The sequence below is a fragment of the Octopus bimaculoides genome, chromosome 16 (genome assembly GCF_046866305.1).
Source record: "Octopus bimaculoides isolate indiv1 chromosome 16, ASM4686630v1, whole genome shotgun sequence".
NCBI lineage: Eukaryota > Metazoa > Mollusca > Cephalopoda > Octopoda > Octopodidae > Octopus > Octopus bimaculoides.
Window position 1 is genome coordinate 45,984,897 of NC_142943.1, and position 22,500 is coordinate 46,007,396.

The 22,500-nt window shown below is 36.3% G+C and overlaps 2 protein-coding genes across 3 annotated transcripts in view; one reads left to right on the forward strand and one right to left on the reverse strand.

The window, feature by feature from the left end:
- Positions 1 to 7,927, forward strand: part of LOC106872487 (uncharacterized) — a 21,430-nt gene extending 13,503 nt beyond the window's left edge. The window contains exons 11-13 of one of the 2 annotated variants that reach the window (XM_089364550.1): positions 1,150 to 5,043; positions 6,237 to 6,501; positions 7,655 to 7,927. In XM_089364550.1, the coding sequence (XP_089220676.1) occupies positions 1,150 to 5,043; positions 6,237 to 6,467 (4,125 nt within the window). In that variant the 3' untranslated portion in view covers positions 6,468 to 6,501; positions 7,655 to 7,927. Of the gene's footprint in view, positions 1 to 1,149; positions 5,044 to 6,236 lie in introns of both variants that reach the window. The other variant, XM_089364549.1, reaches the window with a different exon arrangement.
- A 5,960-nt stretch (positions 7,928 to 13,887) lies between these two features.
- The window catches only part of LOC106872485 (ras GTPase-activating protein 1), a 48,995-nt gene continuing 40,382 nt past the window's right edge, over positions 13,888 to 22,500 (reverse strand). The window contains exons 19-24 of the mRNA XM_089364623.1: positions 21,376 to 21,462; positions 18,919 to 18,986; positions 17,814 to 17,902; positions 17,524 to 17,601; positions 16,059 to 16,181; positions 13,888 to 15,287 (exon numbers count right to left, since the gene is read on the reverse strand). Of these exons, the coding sequence (XP_089220749.1) occupies positions 15,213 to 15,287; positions 16,059 to 16,181; positions 17,524 to 17,601; positions 17,814 to 17,902; positions 18,919 to 18,986; positions 21,376 to 21,462 (520 nt within the window). The 3' untranslated portion in view covers positions 13,888 to 15,212. The remainder of the gene's footprint in view (positions 15,288 to 16,058; positions 16,182 to 17,523; positions 17,602 to 17,813; positions 17,903 to 18,918; positions 18,987 to 21,375; positions 21,463 to 22,500) is intronic.

The following is a 22,500-nucleotide window of genomic DNA, read 5'->3' on the forward strand; positions in this document are numbered from 1 at the left end:
CCATGAATCTAATTTATTGTAACACTTTCAGAAAACTGAATAATTATCTCGGGAATCTTCTATAAAATTATGTCAAATATCTCACGGGTCTGAAATATATTCCATGACGGAAAGTAATCCCTCCTGACATTAAGACACCAAGAAAACTTATTCAAAAAAGAAGTCATTGAAATTGAGATTTGAATTGTAAAACTGAAGAAAACTATCCTCCTCTATTCTGTAAGAATGCTTAGAAAATTCTTTGGGAGATGAGAAGGTTTGAGCTCACTCAAGCTTAAGACGTAATATGCAAAACTTGAATTAATATAGGATTAATATCAACGTTATTTAATAACAATTCTTCCTTCTGTGGGCAAATAGCTTGACATTTTAGAAGGAGATTCTAGTCTATTACAACGAGCCCAGTGCTCAACTACTACAAATTTTATCGAATCCGAACGGAAGAAAGCAAAGTTAACCTGGTTGGCATAAAGAGCCGGAAGAAATGCCGCTAAACATTTTGTCCGGCGTGCTATCGATTCTGCTAGATCACCGCCTTTCTTTCAAGTTTTGGCGCAAAGTCAGAAATATTAGAGAAGAGCCTAATCAGTTGCATAGATCCCAGTGCTTAGCTGCTATTTATTTTATCGATCCCGAAAGGATGACAAGTAAAGTCGACATCAGCAATATTTGAACTCAAAACTTCAAGCCGGAAGAAATGCCGCTAAGCGTTTTGTCCGGCGCGGAAAAACTTCTGCCAAGTTGTTGACTTATAATTTTTTATGCTATAAACAGAAGGACTGAAATTCTGTAGGAGGGGGCCAGTCGATTACATACATACCTACGTACATACATACACAAACATACACACGCGCGCCATCACTGGAACTAAAAAAATTAAAAACTTTCCAGACGTTTATTACATAAAACAAAACATACAAATATGTACGTATGCATGGTGGTGGTGGTGGTGGTGGTAGTAGTGATGACATTCCATCTCAGATTAGCTATTTGCTGTAAGTGCAGAATGAAACGTCAATGAAATGACTCTTAATCTCTTATTTGAACTTTTGGTTAAAGAATTTAGAATAGAAAATAAAGTTTGTTTCATTGAATCTATCGTTTTTAATCTTTTAAATCTATTAAAATAATGGTTATTTCTATAAACAGAAACAAGTCGATGAAGAAGCTAGAGAATTGCTGGAGAACTGTATAGCAAGATTAGAATCTGAAAAGATGATCACAAATGCTTTTGATGTCATTTGGTTGCCGGGAGGAATAGATCTTGGAGAATATCATGAACCTCACCAAGAATATATCAGCGAATTCTGTGAGGCTTTTAAATCTGACATGATTAATCTCATTCAGCGAGCATTGGACGATCAAAATAGAATATCTGAAGACTATCTATCCTATTATGAAATTTTACATCATTTACACTTTTGTGTTCAGAAATGTGCGCTTTTCTGCGGCCAACAAGACACACTCGAGAAAATACAACAAATTACAAAAGAAAACAATTCAAGGAAACCAATTGTCATCCACGCTCCTTCGGGAGTTGGTAAAACATCTTTGTTAGCTATGATTATGAAACAGCTACCTTCTTGGTTTTCTGATAATTATTTGGCTGTCATACGATTCTTAGGAACCACTCCAGAAACCTGCAATATCTACAACGTGCTCCTTAGTGTAATGAAACAATTATCTTCTACGGCTGGAATGATTTTAGAGCCGATGGGTTACGCAGACATGAACCGCCTTGAAAAGTACTTCCCGAGATTTCTACGTCAATTTGGTCAAAGTATAAAAAAACCAGTCTTTATTTTACTCGATTCCTTAGATCAATTGTCTGAAGATGATGATGCTTTCTCCATGACCTGGCTTCCAGATTTTCTGCCGACCAACGTTCGCGTCATTGTGTCAACCTTACCTCAGACTAAGATAATGAAAAACCTTGTAAATCGATTGCAGCGAGATGATTGTTTTATTGAAGTTCCTTTAATGTCAGAAACAATCGGAGAAGAAGTCCTGAGAAAATTCTTAAATATGAAAAAGCGAACGATCACAGATTCTCAGAAAGAACAGCTTTTAGCAAAGTTTTCAAAAGTGTCAAGTCCGCTTTATCTCAAACTTCTTCTACATGATGCAAGTCAATGGCTGTCATATCAAGATATTGATTTTGAACAATTACCAGATTCTGTTAACTCAGCCATAGAACAGCATTTTGAAAATTTGGAACGTAAATTTGGAAAAACCTTAGTACAGTTTGCACTTGGTTATTTAACAATTAGTTTAAATGGCCTCACAGAACTTGAGCTCATTGATGCGTTGTCGTGCAATAACGAAGTTTTAAATGCTATATTTGAAATGAATGATCCTCCCTCGAGAAAAATAATTAATTTACCTCCTTTTCTTTGGGCTCGTGTTTATCATGATATAAGAGATTACTTAACTGACCGCTTTTCACATGGAAAATCTACATTCTTCTGGTATCATCGACAATTTATTGAAGCAGCAACAAGAAGGTACACACAAAACGAAGAAAACCTCCACGCAGACCTTGCAGAAATATTTGCATGTGAATCAAATATAAAGAAAGACTTGATACTTCAGCAACGAAATTGGGTTATATATGATGCTGACCGCAATATAACTCCACAAATACTTAATTTTGAGAACAAAAGAAAACTTGAATGCATTACTTATCACATTTGCCGTGCTGGAGATTTTATCAATACTAAAGACGTTAAGGAAAACGTCTTCTGCAACATCCATTTTCTTTTTACAAAGATATCTGTTTTTTCACAGGACCACATCATACAAGAAATAAAGGATTTCCTTACTAAGAGACCTGATAGGGACATTCAAGTTATTCTTGAACTTTTACAAGATATAAACGAAGAAATTCAATCACTGGAGCAATTATCTTTCTTAATTTTAGCTAATTTACCCAAAACAAACAATGGTTCAAGTTTGACACGTCTCATAGAAAAATCCGAACAAATTTTGTATTCATCAAATAGAAAAATGTTGATACCAACTTGTAATTGCTTAAAAAATCGTAATAACGAGTCTATCACAGACTCAGAATTAGTTTTTACATTCCCAAACTACTCTAGTATAATTGAAAATAAAGACGGAATAATTCTTCTGGAAAAAAGAGCGTCAGAAAAAATGTCGCCGTTTGCTGTGATTCTGACAAATGGATGCATAGAACTGACTCGTCTTAACCATGGACAGATTCGGTCATTTATTCCAACCACTGATGGAGACAAAGTATATCTATTAGCAACAGAAAGGATGGGATCTTTAAACAGTAATACCATGAAAATTCGATGGCAGAATGATGATATATTGAAGAATTACGGCACGCCTTACCTCTGTTCTTGGACAAAAGATGGATCTTATTTAGCTATAGCCTTTGATTCGGATCAAATAGCTTTATTTTATGTGCGAGAAAACAAGTTACGTATGAGCACTGCTTTTAACGTTAAAGAAGGCCTTGTGTTCAATAACTTACGTTTAGTTTACTATGCGGAAGCTCTGAGTGTGTTTGCCTCATCAACAAATGGAGAACTGGTTGAATATTCCAAGCTTGACAATAATAATCCTTCAACTAAGCAAAAGCAACTCTTTTCGACAATTTCCAGTTTACAGATGTCTAATAATGATGAGCTAATAATACTGAAAATCAGCGACGAACAAACTGTTCTGTGCTCCCTTCTAACAGAAACGTTTCAGGAGACAGGAAAATACAAATTCGACGGTGAATCAACAGACTTTGAAATTTGCTCTTCATCAGCTCTCCTGGCAGTTCTCAAAGACAAAAATAAAATTAGCATATTGGACGCTTTTAACTACTTGGAAAGTCAGATTATAAAAGTTCCATGTCCCACAATTACTTGCTTTGCTATGAAATGGTCGAAGCATCAAGTACTGGCATCTTACATGGACACTTTGATTATATTTGATTACAGCAACGAAATCATTCTTTTCCAATTAGAAAGCCATTCTGACCCGATAAAATGTTTAGCCTTGTCAGATAACTTTGTGGTCACAATAGATACAAACTTCATCCTCAAGCTGTGGGATTTCACCAAAGTAAATAGTTCCGATAAAACGCCATATGCAAATCGCTGTGTCACTGAAGAAGAGGATGTTATTAGTTTTACAATGAATCAGAAAGCAGCAACAATAGTAACTGGTTCGCAACATAATCAGATAAACGAGTGGGACTCAAAAGGGTTTCTTTTAAAGAGCTTCAAAATTAATCTACGACCGCAAGAAATGCACTTGATCAACGACAAATATCTCCTTGCATACGAGAAATCCAAAGGCAAGTTGGAAATATACGACTTTGAGACAACAGAAATTCACCTTGCATTCAAAGACATGTATATCTTGGCTATAACAACATATCAGTCATTTGAAGAGATATTACTATATACTGTCAACGATCACAAAAACTATCTTACCGTCGCAGTCAGTGATATCAGTAAGAAAAAATTTATGATGGAAATACCTATCTTAAAAGATTTTGAATTTACCAGTCTTGAAGTGTCGCTTACACCTCTCGGTTCGTACATTCTTTTTAAGTGTGGTGTTACTGATTCCGATTATAAGGACATAGAACAAGAATGGAAAACAAAAGGTGGCTTCTCTCCTCAACCATACCCGTACAGATTTGCTGCACTAAAGCTTGACAGCGGAAATGGTATCCTAAAACAATGCTTTCGACAGTTAACAGACATCCCTACATTGGGCCGCACAGCATCACCTCTCCAAGGTAACCAAATCATGATAGTTTCAGGTCGAGCTGTTGTAATTTGGGATATTTTTATAGGAAAATGCGATGAAGCAATAGCAAAGAGTGCTTACAGAAAGAGCAAGTTTCGCCGATACTTGAACTCCGATGATCAAAATTGTGAAGGTTTATGTTTGGAAAGGTCAATCAATTCTAAATATGTTACCATTGGATATGCAGATGGTTTCGTGATAATATACCGCACTGGCAATGGAAGACCAATGATAGAAAATCTACCAGAAACTAAACATGAAGCATCTGTAAGTTACGTCGAAGTTTTTAAATATGAATTTTCTTTTTCATACCATAAGTTACCATTAAATCCTTCTTTTTGTGACAAAAGAAAAGTGATGTAAAGTTATTGAAATAACAGATCATATGGGGACTACGCTATGAGGTACCTAACAAAGTCTAACAGTTAATTTGAAATTCATATAAAAGAATAACCTGCAGAAGTATTCATAGAGACCAGACAAGTCGTAGCTTTGAAAGTGAGACACATCCAAATGACGGTGACACTTGTGACACATCGAAGAAAGATGGGCTCCAAATTCACAAACGAAAGACAAAACTCCTGCACCGAACCAGTAAAATTGGGACATGGATTGTTATAGCTTAAGGATTTTTGTACGATTAATGCTTCTCTTGAAAAATTAGTTGTTAGTCTTTACGTGAGACAATTCTTGGCCGAACTTTACTTCGGTTTCAATTCGGTGTCAGAATACAGGAATTAAAGTATAATTGCAGAGGGTAGATTTCACCAACAGGAGTTTGTAAATATCGAGAATAGAAGGCTGTTGAAAAAGCAGAAATGGCAAAAACTGGTAGTGAGCAAAACCGATATAAAACACGTGTGTGTGTGTGTGTGTGAGAGAGAGAGAGAGAGAGAGAGAGAGAGAGAGAGAGGTGGGGAGAAAGAGAGAGAGAGTGATGGGGAGAAAGAGAGAGAGTGTGATGGGGAGAAAGAGAGAGAGAGTGATGGGGAGAAAGAGAGAGAGAGAGAGAGAAAGAAAGAAAGAAACAAACAAACAAACAAACAAACAAACAAACAAACAAACAAACAAACAAACAAAGAGACAGGGTGTGTGTAGAGAGAGCTTATTTTATGCCGGATGTTGATAGACTAACAAAAGTCACCAATCCAAATACAAGAACAATAATTTTTCGAGTGACATATTTGTTCTTCGGAGTTTGTCCGCACGACAATATGTCGCTCTTTTGCTTGTTTAGCGGAGAGACAATGTATCTCATTGTTGAAAATACTTTTTGTTATTTGAAATATTCTTCCAATTTCCTTTTGATAAACGACAGAAGGCTATTGAATTCTTTTAGAAAGATGTATAGCACAGATTTGTTAATGAAGGAGGGATAGAAACTGATTTTACAACTCTCTCTCTCTAACGATATTTTTAATCATTTTAAAAATGTAAAATATATACGTTTTATCTTTCAGGTTAATCAAGTCACAATTTCACACAATAATAAATGGGTAGCGTCTGCTTGTGCTAATGGCGTCATTAAATTATGGAAAACGAAAAACAATTCGGAATTTTTTTCCATGCAACTCAGGAGTTCGTGTTGTAGAATGCAATTTTCCTTGGATTTTAAATATTTTGTTGTTCTTACAACAACAAATGATATCTGTATCTTCAATGTTCATACAAAAGCTGAAATCAAGAATTAAATTTCTTGAAAATATCAAAGGAATGGCTTTCTCGGTAAGTTATCAAAGGAGAATCTAAGTATGTGTGTGTGTGTGTGTGTGTGTGTGTGTGTGTGTACGTATGCATGTATGAATGAATGTATGTATGTATGTATGCATATATGTATGTATGTATGTATGCATGTATGTATGTGTGCGTATGTGTATGTATGTATGTACGTATGATACCTTGAGTATTGAGGCGATGGTGCACAAGCACCGGTTACGTTGGACTGTACACCTCATTAGAATAATGGATAGCAGGATCCCTAAGCAGATGCTATATAGGGAACTTGCGAATGGAAAAGCTGCGATTTAAGGACTGTGTCAAGTCCTCATTAAAGGCCTGTGATATGCAGGAGACTGACTGGGAGGGCAATGTCTGTCATCGCCACAGATGGAGAAAGCATGTTAAGGAGGGGATCGACACTTTTGAGAGAGCACGTATCCAGCGTGAAGAACTTAAGCGAGCTGCGCGAAAGCGCACGGCTCGTATAGTGAATGGGGAAAGCTTGGTCTGCAATGTTTGCAGTTGCGTATGCTTCTCAAGAGCAGGGTTCATTAGCCACCAACGGAGCCGCAAATGCAAAATATAAGTTAGTCCTAGAGCGCACAATGTCCCTGAAGGTCAGCAATGGTCTTCCTCGGTCACGAGTGGACGGTCATCATGTATATATGTATGTATGTATGTATGTATGTATGTATGTATGCATGCATGTATGTATGCATATGTGTATGAATGTCTGTATGTATGTATGAATGTATGTATGAATGTATGTATGTATGTATGAATGTCTGTCTGTCTGTCTGTACATATGTATGTATGTCATTATTCAGTTTATTTCAAGATTTCTTGCCAATAGAGAAAGAATTGGTTTCTAACCTAGATCCAAGGCTCTTTCATTGGAATTTCAACATCAACAACAAAGTATTTTTGTGTGTATGTATGTATGTATGTATGTATGTATGAGTGTGTGTGTATGTGTTGGAAAACAGTATGTGATTCACTTGATAGTTACAGGTTTCACATATAAAATATGTATTCTTGTAATCCTTCAAAAGGTTGTGTAGATATGTGCGAAAGGTGTTATATTGGTAAAGGTCCGTGTGGAATCTGTTCTAAATGGTTTAAGACCGGTCACATAGATCGATTTTTTTGACTTCTTCAGATTGTTGGGATACTATTATTGTGATACTGTGATCTAAGGGCAAATAACTCAGTCTAAGCTTATCATCGTCGAAGATAATTATTCAACAAGGCTGCCTAGAGCTGGCTGGAGCTGGTTGGAGCTGGCTAAAAGTGACTTTTATGAATTGTGTTCTTCGAGAAGCGGAAAGTTTTCAAAATGTTTCAAGAACTTCTGCCTCTGGTTGCTATTGTACAATCCTCCCGATCTTTAAAAAAGTGAAAACGGTCAAGTCAATAAACATCTTTAAAAGACCTCTGCATTTTCAGATCCTCTTCCTTATATATTTTTACTCGTGCGGTACCATGTAAGTTTACTTTGTTTTACACACACGCACACGCACACACACACGTGATCTGATTAATAAGTATCCGGACTGTTGCTGTAGTAACGAAGCTAAAGCTTGGGCAGTGAAGCCACCTGGCACAGTTTGGCCGTGAACTCTGCAGTGCATGTGCACTAAGTTACATATATAGAGATATTAAAGAGAAATAAAAATGAAAATGTCACTTTTTAAAAAATATTTTTTGGGGTGTTTTAATTAATTTACATTACATGTTTCGGTTCTTTTGAAAAACCTTATCAAAAATGAGTATAAAATATGTGAGAAGAGAAGAGGGCTATTAATAAAATAAAATTGGAATTAAAATTAAGAATGACATTCATAGTTTACTGTTATTTCTTGCATGCGCACGTGGTCCTTTCTATCCCTTCTGAATGCATAGTAATTCCAACTCGTTGTATGTATGTATGTATGGTAATTCCAACATCACAACGAGTTGGAATTACCATGCATTCAGAAGGGATCGAAAGGACCACGTGCGCATGCAAGAAATAACAGTAAACTATGAATGTCATTCTTAATTTTAATTCCAATTTTATTTTATTAATAGCCCTCTTCTCTTCTCACATATTTTATACTCATTTTTGATAAGGTTTTTCAAAAAAACCGAAACATGTAATGTAAATTAATTAAAACACCCCAAAAAATATTTTTTAAAAAGTGACATTTTCATTTTTATTTCTCTTTAATATCTCTATATATGTAACTTAGTGCACATGCACTGCAGAGTTCACGGCCAAACTGTGCCAGGTGGCTTCACTGCCCAAGCTTTAGCTTCGTTACTACAGCAACAGTCCGGATACTTATTAATCAGATCACGTGTGTGTGTGTGTTATATGGGATCTTTCTGATTTGACGGGCACCACTTGTTTTCTTAACGAAACACTTTCATACTTGGGATACTGGTAGAATGTGTCATATAAAACATCTTTTTCTCTTAGCCTTCTTCACAAAAATTTATTCTTAAGTTATTTCATGTTAAAGTTGTCGTATTTCTGTAATTTCAACCAATCACTGACGTCTATTCAGTTGAATACAGTTACTGCTGTTTTTGTAAACAATAATTTTTGCCGGTGTCATGAGTGTTATTCCCTGTTTAATTATATCATTATTCCCTAGTAAGGGTTTTAGGGTTCGGGTTTTAGAGTTAGGGTTAGGGTAAATTTCGGTATGTGGTGAAGCAATTTGCTGAACCCTAATTATAATTACGCTTATAATTATAGAATTTATGTGTGTGTGTGTGTGTGTGTGTGTGTGTGTGTGTATAAATGTCTAAATATATATGTACTAGCAGCTAAGCCCGGTTTCACTCGGTCAGAGAACGACGCGAAGAGAGAAACGAAGACATAAAAAAGAGGAAGTGGATACGAAGTGGTGTTTGGGCGACGGATCTTGGTAGAAAAAGAAAAGAATGTCATGGTGAGTTAGTAAGGAGAGCAAGGCAAGACTGGACTTACGCGGGCTGGCAGGACGATGAAAAAATTGCGGAGTTGAAATTGGAGCAGTTGAAGTTGCCGTTGTTATCATTGGAGTGCCTGTTGGTAAACGACATTCTTCGTCCTTCCCTCGGGTGCACAAATAGAAAGACCATGGGGACAGCCAACGTACAGTTGTGTGTGTGAGAATACCTGCTCTGTCACATTCAAACCAACCGCTTGCACTGATTGTCCCTGCACCTTGTTGGTTGTCATGGGAAAGCAGAGTTTGATGGGAAATTGCATCTGTTTAAACTTGTAGGTCGTATCGGAGTGGGTAAGGGAGTTATAAGTATGTCTTAGCCAGCGGTCGGTTCATTCAAGATTGTTGCCTACAGAACTCGGGAGCACAATTTTTTGATAATCATCAGCGTACCATTGCACATTATTGGAGCATCTAAATTCCTTAGCAGCATGATTGGCACGCCAACTTTCAGATGCAGTTCGTGATCTGGTAGTTCTGCGGGTCCCCACTTTTGTCAGATTTGTCATGGGCCGGCCGGTCTATCTCAGATACATGGGAAGCTGGATTAAATTTTTCATCAACACAAGGGAGCCGAAATAAATTTTTTCAATGTCCAAGAGAAGCCAAATCGCGAAAAAGGTTGAGAAATGCTGATCTATAACGATGGTTTTTATTTAGGCACATCGTAAACCCACTAAATTCACTAACTATACGGGGGGGAGGGGGAATCCAGTGTTAATCCTCGTCGCCGGAATTTTAACAAAACAAAAATCAAAGGTGATTTATTAATACAAACTCAATATCGGTAATCGCTCATACACTGATTTAAAATGAGGCAAAGCCATCACAATCGTTCATTAATAAAGCTATCCTAAACTAAAACTTTCGTATATGGCATAATTCAGCAAAGTTGACTTACTTCCCTTTGCTTCTTTTATTAGTTATCTCCCCTTCAATATTTTTTCTTACTTTTTTACGCCCGTAAACTGAACAATTACCTTCAATATCCACTAAAAAAAAAAAATCATATTTTTTCACATTTCTTTTCCACTAAAAACCTTCCTGATTACCTCCTTCGTAATCCTGAAAAACATTGTGACCATTGGTCCAGCCGTTTCACCGTGAAGAGGCAACAGACACAACACACATTATAGTAAGATATATATATACCTGTGTATGTGTGCACCTAAAGAATTAGCAATTAAAACAATGGGTTTCTTTCAGCTGTTCAGAAAAAACTAAGCAGTAACTGATTAAACTTTTCAAATTTATATTTTTCCAATAAAAGACAAATAGCAGAATTAGAAGAGTACCTTGTGGTATTTAGTTGTGTATCTTCAAAATTGAAATCCCATCAAGAGTGATCGAAGTTGAGTTGATTGATAAAAATTCTTTATAGGCAACCAATATTTATATTTGCAGCAATGTCATTGATTTTTGATGCAGACAACAGGCCATAAATTAAGGTGGTGGGGAATGTGAGCAGGCAACAATCATGCCTTTCTGAAGAACAGTAGTATAACTAAGATTTAAGATTTGTGTGAAACGAAGAACTAAAACTTAAGACTAGCATTATTAATATCTGCTTCTTGCAGATTATTTTCTCTACAATACATAAAGAAATACAGATTCTGATTCTGAATTTGCAACTAATTTATAATTAGTAGTATGCTGCTAATTAAAAAAATACTTAATAATGAAACCAAAGAATATTCCATTGACTTACAGTAGAACACTTGAAAGAGAAGTAAATTAAAATCTATTGTTAGTTAATTGCCTCAGAAATTTAATTCTGATGATTTGATGTACCACAAGAGAACTCTACATAACAAAATGTTACTCTATTCTCATAAGAGGTTCAAATCCTGTAAGACTGATTGAATGAATTCAATCCATAGATTGAATGAAGTGGTTCATATTTAATCAACAGAACTATATTTTATTCATTAGTCATAAACCAAGCACAAGCACCAATGTGTATCATCATCATCATCATCACCATCATTTAACGTCCGTTTTCCATGCTGGCATGGGTTGGATGATTTGACTGAGGACTGGCGAACCAGATGGCTGCACCAGGCTCCAATCTGATCTGGCAGAGTTTCTACAGCTGGGTGCCCTTCCTAACGCCAACCACTCCGAGGGTGTAGTGGGTGCTTTTACGTGCCAGTTGCACGAGGGCCAGTCAGGCAGTACTGGCAACAGCCATGCTCAAGTGGTGTGTTTTTTACGTGCCACCTGCACAGGAGCCAGTCCAGCGGCACTGGAAACAATCTCGCTTGAATAACAACCTAGAAAGAGAGAATGTGTGTATGTGTGTGTGTGGTTATGTGAGAAAGAGAGAATGTGAGTGTGTATGTATGTGAGAAAGAGAGAATGTAAGTGTGTATGTATGTGAGAAAGAGAGAATGTGTGTGTATGTGAGAAAGAGAGTATGTGTGTATGTGTGTGTGTGTTTTTCCATTTTTACTGTTTTTTTTAATGGTGTTGTAGTTTGTTATGCCCTTATATATTCTGTAACTTAGCAGGCTGACAAATAGATATTAATGAATTAAGTATCAGTCTGCTATAAGCATTGGATTTGATCTTATGACTAAAAGTCTTGAAAGCAGTGCCTCAGCATGGCCACACCCAATGATTGACGCTAATAAAAGAATGTCTTAAACTTCATATCCACAGGTGTTTGAGTATTTTGAGATTTACATAATTTAAAAGCAAAATATTTGCCAAAGTGTTACAATTTAATGATTTGAACACACTTCCACCAATATTCAATGAAATGATTTAAGTGATAATTCCTCAAAATTGAAATTTTTCATTTTCAAAAACAGAAAACTTGAAATTCTTGGAGCTTCACAATAACTATTATTGTTGTTATTGTTGAACCTCATTGAATAAAACCTGTAATACAATGCATTCCAGCCACAACACTACATTGTCTTTTATGTTCTGTCTTATTATGAGATGGTAAGCTGTGGTTGAAGGAAATTTAACTGCTATTTTCAGCAGATAAAGTGATCGTTTGGTATCCATTGATAAAAGGAGATTCAAATAAATCAATTTTGTTATTAGAAGCCAGCTCCTACTTTTGTGTTTATTATTACATCACTCATAAGTCTGATTTAGATTCAACAACAGAGTCATTAATCATATGAAACTATTTGTGTGACATTAACAATCTCTGTTGGAATTTGGAATTTCTCTGGACCCAGTTCCTATGAGTTTCGTTTCCTTTAAATAGAAACAAAAAAAAGCAAAAAAATAAATAAACAATTTGCTTGGTCTTACGTACGATTTACTATAGTTTAAATGGAAAAAGTTCCCTGGTGCCAGTGTTTGGTTCTTGTTTCAATAGAGATGGATTTGAGATAAATCTTGCTTTGGATAAGATGTTAGGTCTCTTACAGACAACTTCTGCAGTAAAACTGGCCCAAAACACAACTAGTCACTGGTCCCCCCCCCCCCCCCCGTTGGACATTATCTTTTGTCTTTTTCTTCTACCATCATTAATTTGCTGGATCCCACATATTCTACATTCGCTTCTATTCTCCTATCACAACAGATATGTTTCCAATCTCACAAATTTTATGCACAACATAATTTCCTTGAATTACACTTCAGAGAAACCCCAAACCCCTACGTTCTATTGAATTCCCTCTCCACTAACAGCCACCCCAACCTCACCCAGTTATATTGATCTGTCTGAGAACATGTAAAATAGAGAAGCAACAATTCGCCTCAAATTAAGTAACAAAGAAAAAAAGGAAATAATAAGAATAACAAAAATCAATTTTTTTTTGTAAATTATGTAATATTTTGTCATATCCAAGTTTTAAAACTATTTTCTCAGTTACACAACAGTTTTTTTACTAAACTAGAAGGAAAGAATGATTCTGAAAATTCTGATCTTAATGGAAATATTAAGGATATGTACTCGACAGTTGGATGCACTTCCTAATGTTGGGAGAAGAAAGAAAAGTAAACCTAGAGACACAAATTGCAATGGCTGCAGTTAATAACTTCAGCAAATTCCTTTCTTCAATACATTATTATATCTTTTCACATTTAATCAGCAGCTAACAATTAGGAAAATGGGAAAAAATGCAATAATAATAATAATAATATCTAACTATTTACTTTGGTGTGTTACACCACATCAAGTTTACCTCAAAAACTGAGAACACTTTATATTCTAAACTTGCTAAGCCATATTTACCTGCTTTGTATGTATGTGTACACACACACACACACATACAAACACACACGCACACGCACACACACACACACACTGCTGTTCCTAAATCCTACACATCCAATGCTCAAACTTGTCTATCTTTCTCATTTATTGAAATAAACAATAATTTATTAATAATAAGGAAAGCCAGAAAAGCTAACCTTCACTGCCAGAAAAATCAAACCCGAACAACAGCCAGAAAATCAGGCCAAATACTGGTGCCAGTTAGGCCGAGGGCCTTCATTAGGCTGCATTTTATGATTAGGAAGGGTAAATTTTTACAGAAAAGCCAAAAAGTAACTTTTAAAACATTAACAAAAAGAAGGGGAAAAATAAACTCAGAAAAGTTCATGTAACATTGCTTAACACAGAAGGACCTTATTTACAGTCTTTATCACAAAAAGCAGTAAGAAATATAGTGATTAAGGGCAGTCTTGGATTAATTTCAATGAATATATTGGACATTTTTTTGGTTTGATTTCTTTCTTTTTTTGTTTTTGTTTTTTGCTTTTTTGTTTTCATTAGACTTGTATATTCCAGTTTGTCTGTCAGTCTGTTGGCATGTTTCACAGCCAACCAAACTATTTTTCAAGGTGTTCTTCCTTCTATTCCAGATCACCGTAGTCTTTCAACTACTTTTAAGATTTATTTATCAAGAAATGCAAACATTTGGTGATAGTTGACTGATCAATCATGCAATCGTTTCAATCATTCAGTTTGGTTATTTCCAAACGATTCATACAAGACATCATCCTCACCCAGCCTCACCAGTTCTTACTAAACCAAGTGCTGTAATTCAACTTGATGACATCAATTTTTCTTCAAATTTTCCTTTGTTTTCCTTTTCTGCTTCATTTTCTTTGTTTTATTCCAATAGAAGAACTCTTTTGGAATAAATTAAAGAGTAAATAATATTTATAAAGTCAACCATTTTTAATGGAAAATGAACCAAAGTGAATTTTGCTATTTTGTTTTCAGGGCCAGAAGGCAAAGATGGAAGTCTGTGTTAAAAAATTTCCATACAATGTATAACAAAAGGGAGCTGTCAGTGTATGACTGCAGCTAGTATCAATGCCATAGTTCTGAAAAGAAGGGCATTTAAAACCAATCAGCTTATTAATGTACCAACATTTCAGATTGATCTCTTGTACACTTTTTTCCTCCTTGTGTTAATATGTCTGCTCGTGTAGGGAAACAGCTATTTGTCAGGGCTTCTATATCCACAGTCTCCACCTAAAATCATCACATTCTACCAACGAAACGAGCTGACAAAAGACTGATCTATAGTCATTGTCCCCCAGAGATCTGTTTAGCAATTGTGCAAAGAAGAAGAGCACAACCACAGAAAAATCTACTGCATCAGATGAAGTGTAATGGTAGCAGCAGCAGCAGCAGAAGCATCAGTCGTTGTGATTTATAACAACAGCAGGAGGAAGAAAAGGAAGAGAAGAAAGAACAGAGAGAAGAAGAGGCATTCATCCACAGGAATTAGTAGAGACAATTGTCATTCAGTTTAGCTGGTGTCACGATTCTCCCATGTAACATTTCTTGTGCGCTGTTAATCGTGCCGTTACAGCCAGCAGTTTCTTCAGTTCCGGCTGAAAGGTAAAAATTAATTGAACGTTAATACCCAGGCCCAAAGCGGGGGATTTTTTTTATCTCTGACATATCATAAAAATAGTTGCAATGAAATAAGACCAGAATCAACAAGAGAGCTTTTACACAGTGACTGAAGAAGTTTTACATGGAACAAACTTGATTTGTTCAATGTAAAACTCAAACAACAAAATACTGTCCCAAACATTAGATAGAATGATGTGACTCCAACCACAACAACAACATAATGAGATCAGTTCTAAGTTCGAATTCAATGTAAAAACAGAATTTGCTTGACAAACAAACTACAAATTCAGATTTTATAAGTATTACAAACATTAATAATTTATTATTTTCTTATAAGATTTCTTCACTGCTAACAAAGTCAAAATACCTATCAACACCTTCGTATCAAATAGAGACCAATGTTTATGACAAAGAGCTACAATACTCACAATATTTAATTGAATATCACAATTTCTTTTTTTTTTTTTTGGCCCCTAGTTACAAATACTTCCCATAATTCACTTGCAACAGTTTTCACCCTTTCTGTCTGCTATCACCAATATCACTTCAACATCTTCATCGCTCACTTATATCACTCTATGCCTCTTCCACCCCCCCCCCCACCTTCATCCAATGTTTGTATTTGGTTTAAATCTTATTTCTTAGTTGTTGTTGTTGTTGTTTTTCAGTATTAAAAGGAATAAATAAAGAGCAGAGATAACAAAATGACGTTTAATGAAATAAAGAATATGTGGAGTTGTTATTACCTTTGTTTCAGAAGCCAATTTGATCTCTGCTACGTGACTAGCACAAAGTGTGTGTATTGTTGCCATATCTCGAGCAAGATCTCCTGGTGTTTCTTGGTTTGTTTTTGGACATTCTGGAACATTCTGTAATAAAATCATTTATAGATATCTATCAATTAGACGGTTGATTGTATAAATGGCATCAATATTACCAAATGTAGAATATTTCAATGGTTGGTTGTTATAAAAGATAATGGCTGAAATAATCACATGGTCAAAACTAAGAATGCAAGATAAAATCTGAAATATCAATTGACTCTCAGTAACAGTGGATATTATTAATTCAGGAGTATTTCTTCTCTCCAAATTCTGTCACATCTCAACGAATCAAATTAAAGTGTAAGACAGCAGCAGCAGAAGCAGTCACCGTCATCATTACCGTCATCCATTTGTTTTGTACGTTTGCATAGGGCTGAATGGAGACTTCCCTCCAATGCAGCATCACAAAGCATCTGTTATAGTCCTTTGTGAGATTCAACCTCTTGACATTGGCCTTTGCCACATCTTCCCATGTCGTCGTCATCGTTTAACGTCTGCTTTCCATGCTAGCATGGGTTGGACGATTTGACTGAGGACTGGTGAAACCAGATGGCTACACCAGGCTCCAATCTGATTTGGCAGAGTTTCTACAGCTGGATGCCCTTCCTAATGCCAGCCACTCAGAGAGTGTAGTGGGTGCTTTTACGTGTCACCCGCACGAAGTCCAGTCAGGCGGTACTGGCAACGGCCATGCTCAAAATGATGCATTTCATGTGCCACCCGCACAAAAAAAAAAAAAAAAAAATCCTCTAAAACAGTTTCTTCCTTTCATTTCGATTATTTAACACTGCTCTACCCATCACTCATCCTCCATAACTATTACATGTTCCCAGCAGTTTAGTCTACTCTCTTGTGAAGGTGCATGGCTCAGTAGTTAGAGCATCAGGCTCACAATCATGAGGTAGTGAGTTCAATTCCCAGACCAGGCTGTGTGATGCGTTCTTGAACAAGACACTTTATTTCATGTCATTCCAGTTCACTCATCTGTAGAAATGAGTTGCAATGTCACTGGTGCCACGCTGTATTGGCCTTTGCCTTTCTCTTGAATAACTGCTGGTCTTTCATAAACAGCCTTGCCCAGACTTGTGCCTCAGAGGGTAACTTTCTAGGTGCAATCCCATGGTCATGGTTGGCATTAGGAAGGGCATCCAGCCATAAGACCCATGCCAAAGCAGACAGTAGAGCTTGGTGCAGTCCTCTGGCTTGCCAGTTCCTGCTAAGCCATGGAAGACATACATTAAATGATGATGATGGAATTATAATAATTACAATATGACCATGAAGCTATCATGATTAAACAGTAAACATGTAATATATACTTCAATGAAGAGTTCCATTTCAGACATTCTACAGAAAATAATTGTTTCAGTTTTAACTTGCAACTCACCGATAAAGTATCCAAAAAAGTTATCATCCGTTCTTTGTTCATTTTAATAAATGGATTCACTACCTTCATATAAGGTTCCTGGAAGAACACAAAACAACATTTATTGAATTTCCAACATATACTCATTGGAATGGAATGCAAAAAGCATCGTGTACCACTGACATAAATATTACTAATTCCTATTACCTTACTATTTCACATGTAATAATAATTTCAGAAATAAAGTTTTACATATTTTTGAATGGATACAAAAAAAGGAGAACATATTAATAAATTAATTTCAAACTTACCTTAGCACCAAATTCAACTAAATTTGCTAAGTTCTGTAATGATTTGGCAACAAGCTTCAAGGAACGGATTGCCATTTCAGTTGGTGTTTCTGTAAAAGAAATTATTAAAGCATTTAATGTACTCCAAATGTTGACTGTTTGTAATGAGCATTTGTCGGAAAAAGGTTTTTTAAGGTGAATTACAACAGCAATATTTGTAATCTTGTTTCTCAGTTACTATAATTCTTGTTTTGTGTTATAATGTATTACACATGCTTTGTTGTTTTATTGTTTTTTGTGTCTGTTCTCTCCAAAGATGTTCCTGTTTTTGTAACACTAGACAGAGTTTGACATTGCAGAAGAATTACTGCTGCCGATCTAGTTTATGGTGAATGATGACTTATGCACCAAATGTAAGCTATGGACACAGAAGAGATGCAGTGGAATCACAGGTAGATTAACAGGTAAGGTCACCTTTGTGTGAGGCAGATGTGCAGAAACAATAAGCACTAAAAGCACATGGGACTTAGACTATCTCAAATGTCCAGTGGATAGTTTCTGTTATCTAGGCAACCGAACTAGCAACGAGGGTGGATGCTCTGAAAGTACTATTTCTAGAATACAAATAGGATGGAGACAGTTCAGAGAGCTGCTGCTTCTGTTGACTCGAGAGAGAAATGAAGGGAATATGCTCTGCTGGATGAGCAGCGACAACATGCATGAATGACAAAGTGCAAATGCATTGAGAGAAAAGCTGGGCAAAAGAGAAATCAAATGCAGCATGCAAGAGAGGAGACTACGTTGGTTTGGACATGTGATGCATATAGATGAGGACGACTGCATAAAGAAGTGCTGGTCACTGAAAGTGAGTGGCACCAGTGGAAAAGAAAGACCCAGGAAGTGCCACGTAAAAAGCACTAAGTCCATTCTGCTGAATGGTTGGCGTTAGGAAGGGCATCCAGCCATAAAAACTATGCCAAAACACTCAGAAGCATGGTGCAGGCTCCTGCCTGGCCAGCTCCTATCAAACTGTCTAACCCATGCCAGCATGGAAGGAGGACATTAAACAATGATGACGATGGTGATGATGATGATAATAATTATGAGAAAATAAAATATAACCAACCTGATATTAAATTGAAAGACTTTGGATTTAGAATTGCTGGACACAATAACCGCAAAAAAATGAATCCACTGAAAATAAAAATAGGACAAACAGTTTTGATGAACAATAATGAAAGCTTCATAACAGAATAAAATTCAGGAAAGCATCAGGTTAAAGTTTCAATTCTCAACCTCCTAATTGAGTCAATTTTGAAAACAGTATCAACAGAAAGAAGCCCATATTAGTCTAGAGAGGGATGACACAGAATACAATTGAGATTTCAATGGGACATGAAACTTAAAATTTCTAATGAAACGCAGAAGGTTAACATGGTTCCACACAAAAGGCTTTGATTGTGTAAAATGTTTGTGAAGGGTGTTTCTTTTTCTTATTTTTATCTTTTAACATGTATAAGGGTGCTAAAATATGTAATGTCAGGATCAAGTGTGAGTAATCCTAGTTTTTGAGGAAGGAATTCAAAACTGGATATACAAGGCAGTTTATGTGAACCAATAACCTAAATCTTTAAAAAGTTGTCAAAAAATGCAAATAATTTGACCTTAGTCAAAATGTATTCAGTAAAAACTGAGAAGACTAAAATACTTGAAGGCAGCGTGAGTTAGAAAAAGCCATAAAGTGTAAGGGTAGTAATTTTCTGTGTTATGTGAAGGGAGGTGAGGACCAAAAAGAGTCAAATGCAAAAGTTCTTTAGAAATGATCTTTGGAAGAGCACGATCAAGCATAAACTGTTTGTTAGAAAGAATATTTAATATTTGTGAAATCCAACCCATGCCAGCATGGAAAACAGATGTTGAATGATGATGATGGTGATCATCATCATCATCGTTTAACGTCCGCTTTCCATGCTAGCATGGGTTGGACGACTTGACTGAGGACTGGTGAAACCGGATGGCAACACCAGGCTCCAATCTAAATTTGGCAGAGTTTCTACAGCTGGATGCCCTTCCTAACGCCAACTACTCAGAGAGTGTAGTAGGTGCTTTTACGTGTCACCCGCACGAAGGCCAGTCAGGCTGTACTGGCAACGGCCACGCTCAAAATGGTGTCTTTTATGTGCCACCCACACAAGCCAGTCCAGGGGCACTGGCAACGATCTCGCTCGAAAATCCTACGGAGGCCAAGTGCCACCCGCACAAGAGCCAGTCCAGGGGCACTGGCAACGATCTCACTTGGCTTGCCAGGTCTTCTCACGCACAGCACGATATTAAATATTCAGAATATGGTCATTACTGCCAGCAAAGGATGCTGGCTACACTACAGTTTTCTCAATCTTGACACTTATGCAGTAGAAATTCACATAAGCAATATAGTATGTTGAAAAACTTCAATTAAGGTTATCCATGCAATTAGTAGAGAAAATTAGTAGGAAAATTTATAATCATTAAAAAAAAAAAAAGCATCGAAAATAACTCCATTAAAATGAAAATAGCTTTGGAGAATACAGAAAACGAAGTATGAGATTCAAGCTAGTCTTTGAAGGTGACTAGTGAAAGCAATGGCCATCCATGATTTGGTCTTAATGAATCCACTAAGAAAGGCACGTTTCATTCAGTCTGAAAGACTAAGTGTACTGAGTAGTATACATTCAGGTGTGGCTGTGTGGGTAAGAAGAGTTGCTTTCCGACGACATGGTTTTGGGTTCAGTCCCACTGCATGGCACCTTAGGTCTTCTCCTGAAGCCCTGAGACAAACAAAGGCACGTGAGTAGATTTGGTAGATGGAAACTGAAAGAAGCCCATCATGTGGGAAAGTTTCTATGACTGGTGTTACCTTTTGTCAATAAAGCTAACAGTTAAGTTGTGAAAAGCACTTCATTATTTTTGTCGAAAATGTTTCTAGAGCTTATAAGAAACTCTTCTAATAAATCTAAGTTGGTAATTATGTCTTCTATAATGTCAGGATAAACCTGTTTTCTTAGTTGATAACCATATTCTTAAAGATACAAACATTTAGATTCTGAACCTGATAATGTCATTTTATTTTGGCGAGGTGGAGAATTTCTTGTTCTTAGAAAGCCTTCAAGACAGGAATAATTCAGGAAAAGAATTTAATTTCCAAATATGTTAGCAATGGTTTATGGAAAAATTTCCAAGTGGTCCAAGTTTCTTTGCTATGAAGGAGAAGAAGAGGGAAGACCTGATATCACACAATTAACTTAATTAACTTTGTGAACAGTTTGCTATTATCATTTGTTGTCGTTGTTGTGAGGTGGGAGGGAGGGGGGATACAACAACACTAGTTACCTCCAGCCATACCATTTCTACCATGCTTGATGGAGCAAGGGTAAATAAGAAAATGTAATTTTCCTGGTGTACAATAAGCCACGAACCCAGAAATAAAACCAATCCTTGTGCTTCTAATGAGCTGACACTCAAAAGAAGATACTGTAGTTTGAAAATTAAATAAACAGTTCATTAACGACTGAATAATTAACAAGAAATATCTTTTTGTGCTTACCTAACAACTCGTGTACGTACACTTTCATCATCGGGCCACTTGTTTTTGGCACTTCTCTGTAAACAATAGCATATGTGGCGTAACATTCTATAAGAGAAACAGAACGTTTTATTCCATCTTTGCACAATAAACAACAACACTTTTCTTGTTTTAAAGAAAAGCAAATATCAAATCATTAAAGTCCTGTAAATACCATTTTAAATATTTATTTCTATTTAGTAATGTTACTAAGTTGAAGCAATAAGGCAACAACAACAACAACAACTATAGAATGATAGTCGGTTACCAGTTTATTCCTTCAACAACTGACCAATATTCTTTTGGTTTCATAAAAATGGGTGGTGGACAAAAATTGAAATAATCAACAACGAAACGGAATTCAAACAAGCTACAGATTAAAACATTTTAAAAAACTTAAATTACTATTTTTATAATGAATATACAAAAACTTTTTTTAAAAACCTAGCAATTTTTGGTTCAAAACAAGTAATTCCTGGTTCAGTTTAAAACTATGGCTAACATGATTCATAGATGCTTTTAATCCATTTTGTTGCAAGAATTTAGAACAAATCTCCAATCTCAGAATACTTCTATTGATGGACCCCCCTCCCTCCCTCCTACTGCAATAACTCATTATCTCCTCCTCTTCCTCTCCTAATTCTCAGTACCTCTACTAGTGTCATTGGTACTCTCCTTCCACTGACTAATATTATTACTTACGAAGATGCATGGCTTAGAGGTTAGGGTATTTGGCTTGCAATCATGAGTTCAACTCCCAGCAGCACATTGTGTCCTTGAGCAAGACACTTTATTTCACATTTGTCCACTCAGCTGGCAAAAATGAGTCATACCAGTAATACAAAGGGGGCCAGCCTTGTCACACTCTATTTCACACTGAATCTCCCTGAGAACTACATTAAGGCTATGCATGTCTGTGGAGTACTCAGCCACTTGCATGTTAATTTCACAAGTTGACTGTTCCATTGGTCATCTAGAACACTTGTTGCAACTGACCAAATGGCAGTTACTACTGTCACTTATTTTCAGTGAAATAAGGGTTCTTCTGATCAAGCATGGTTACAGTGATAGGGAGTTTGTGCTTTGCAACCATGGGTCCCACATCCA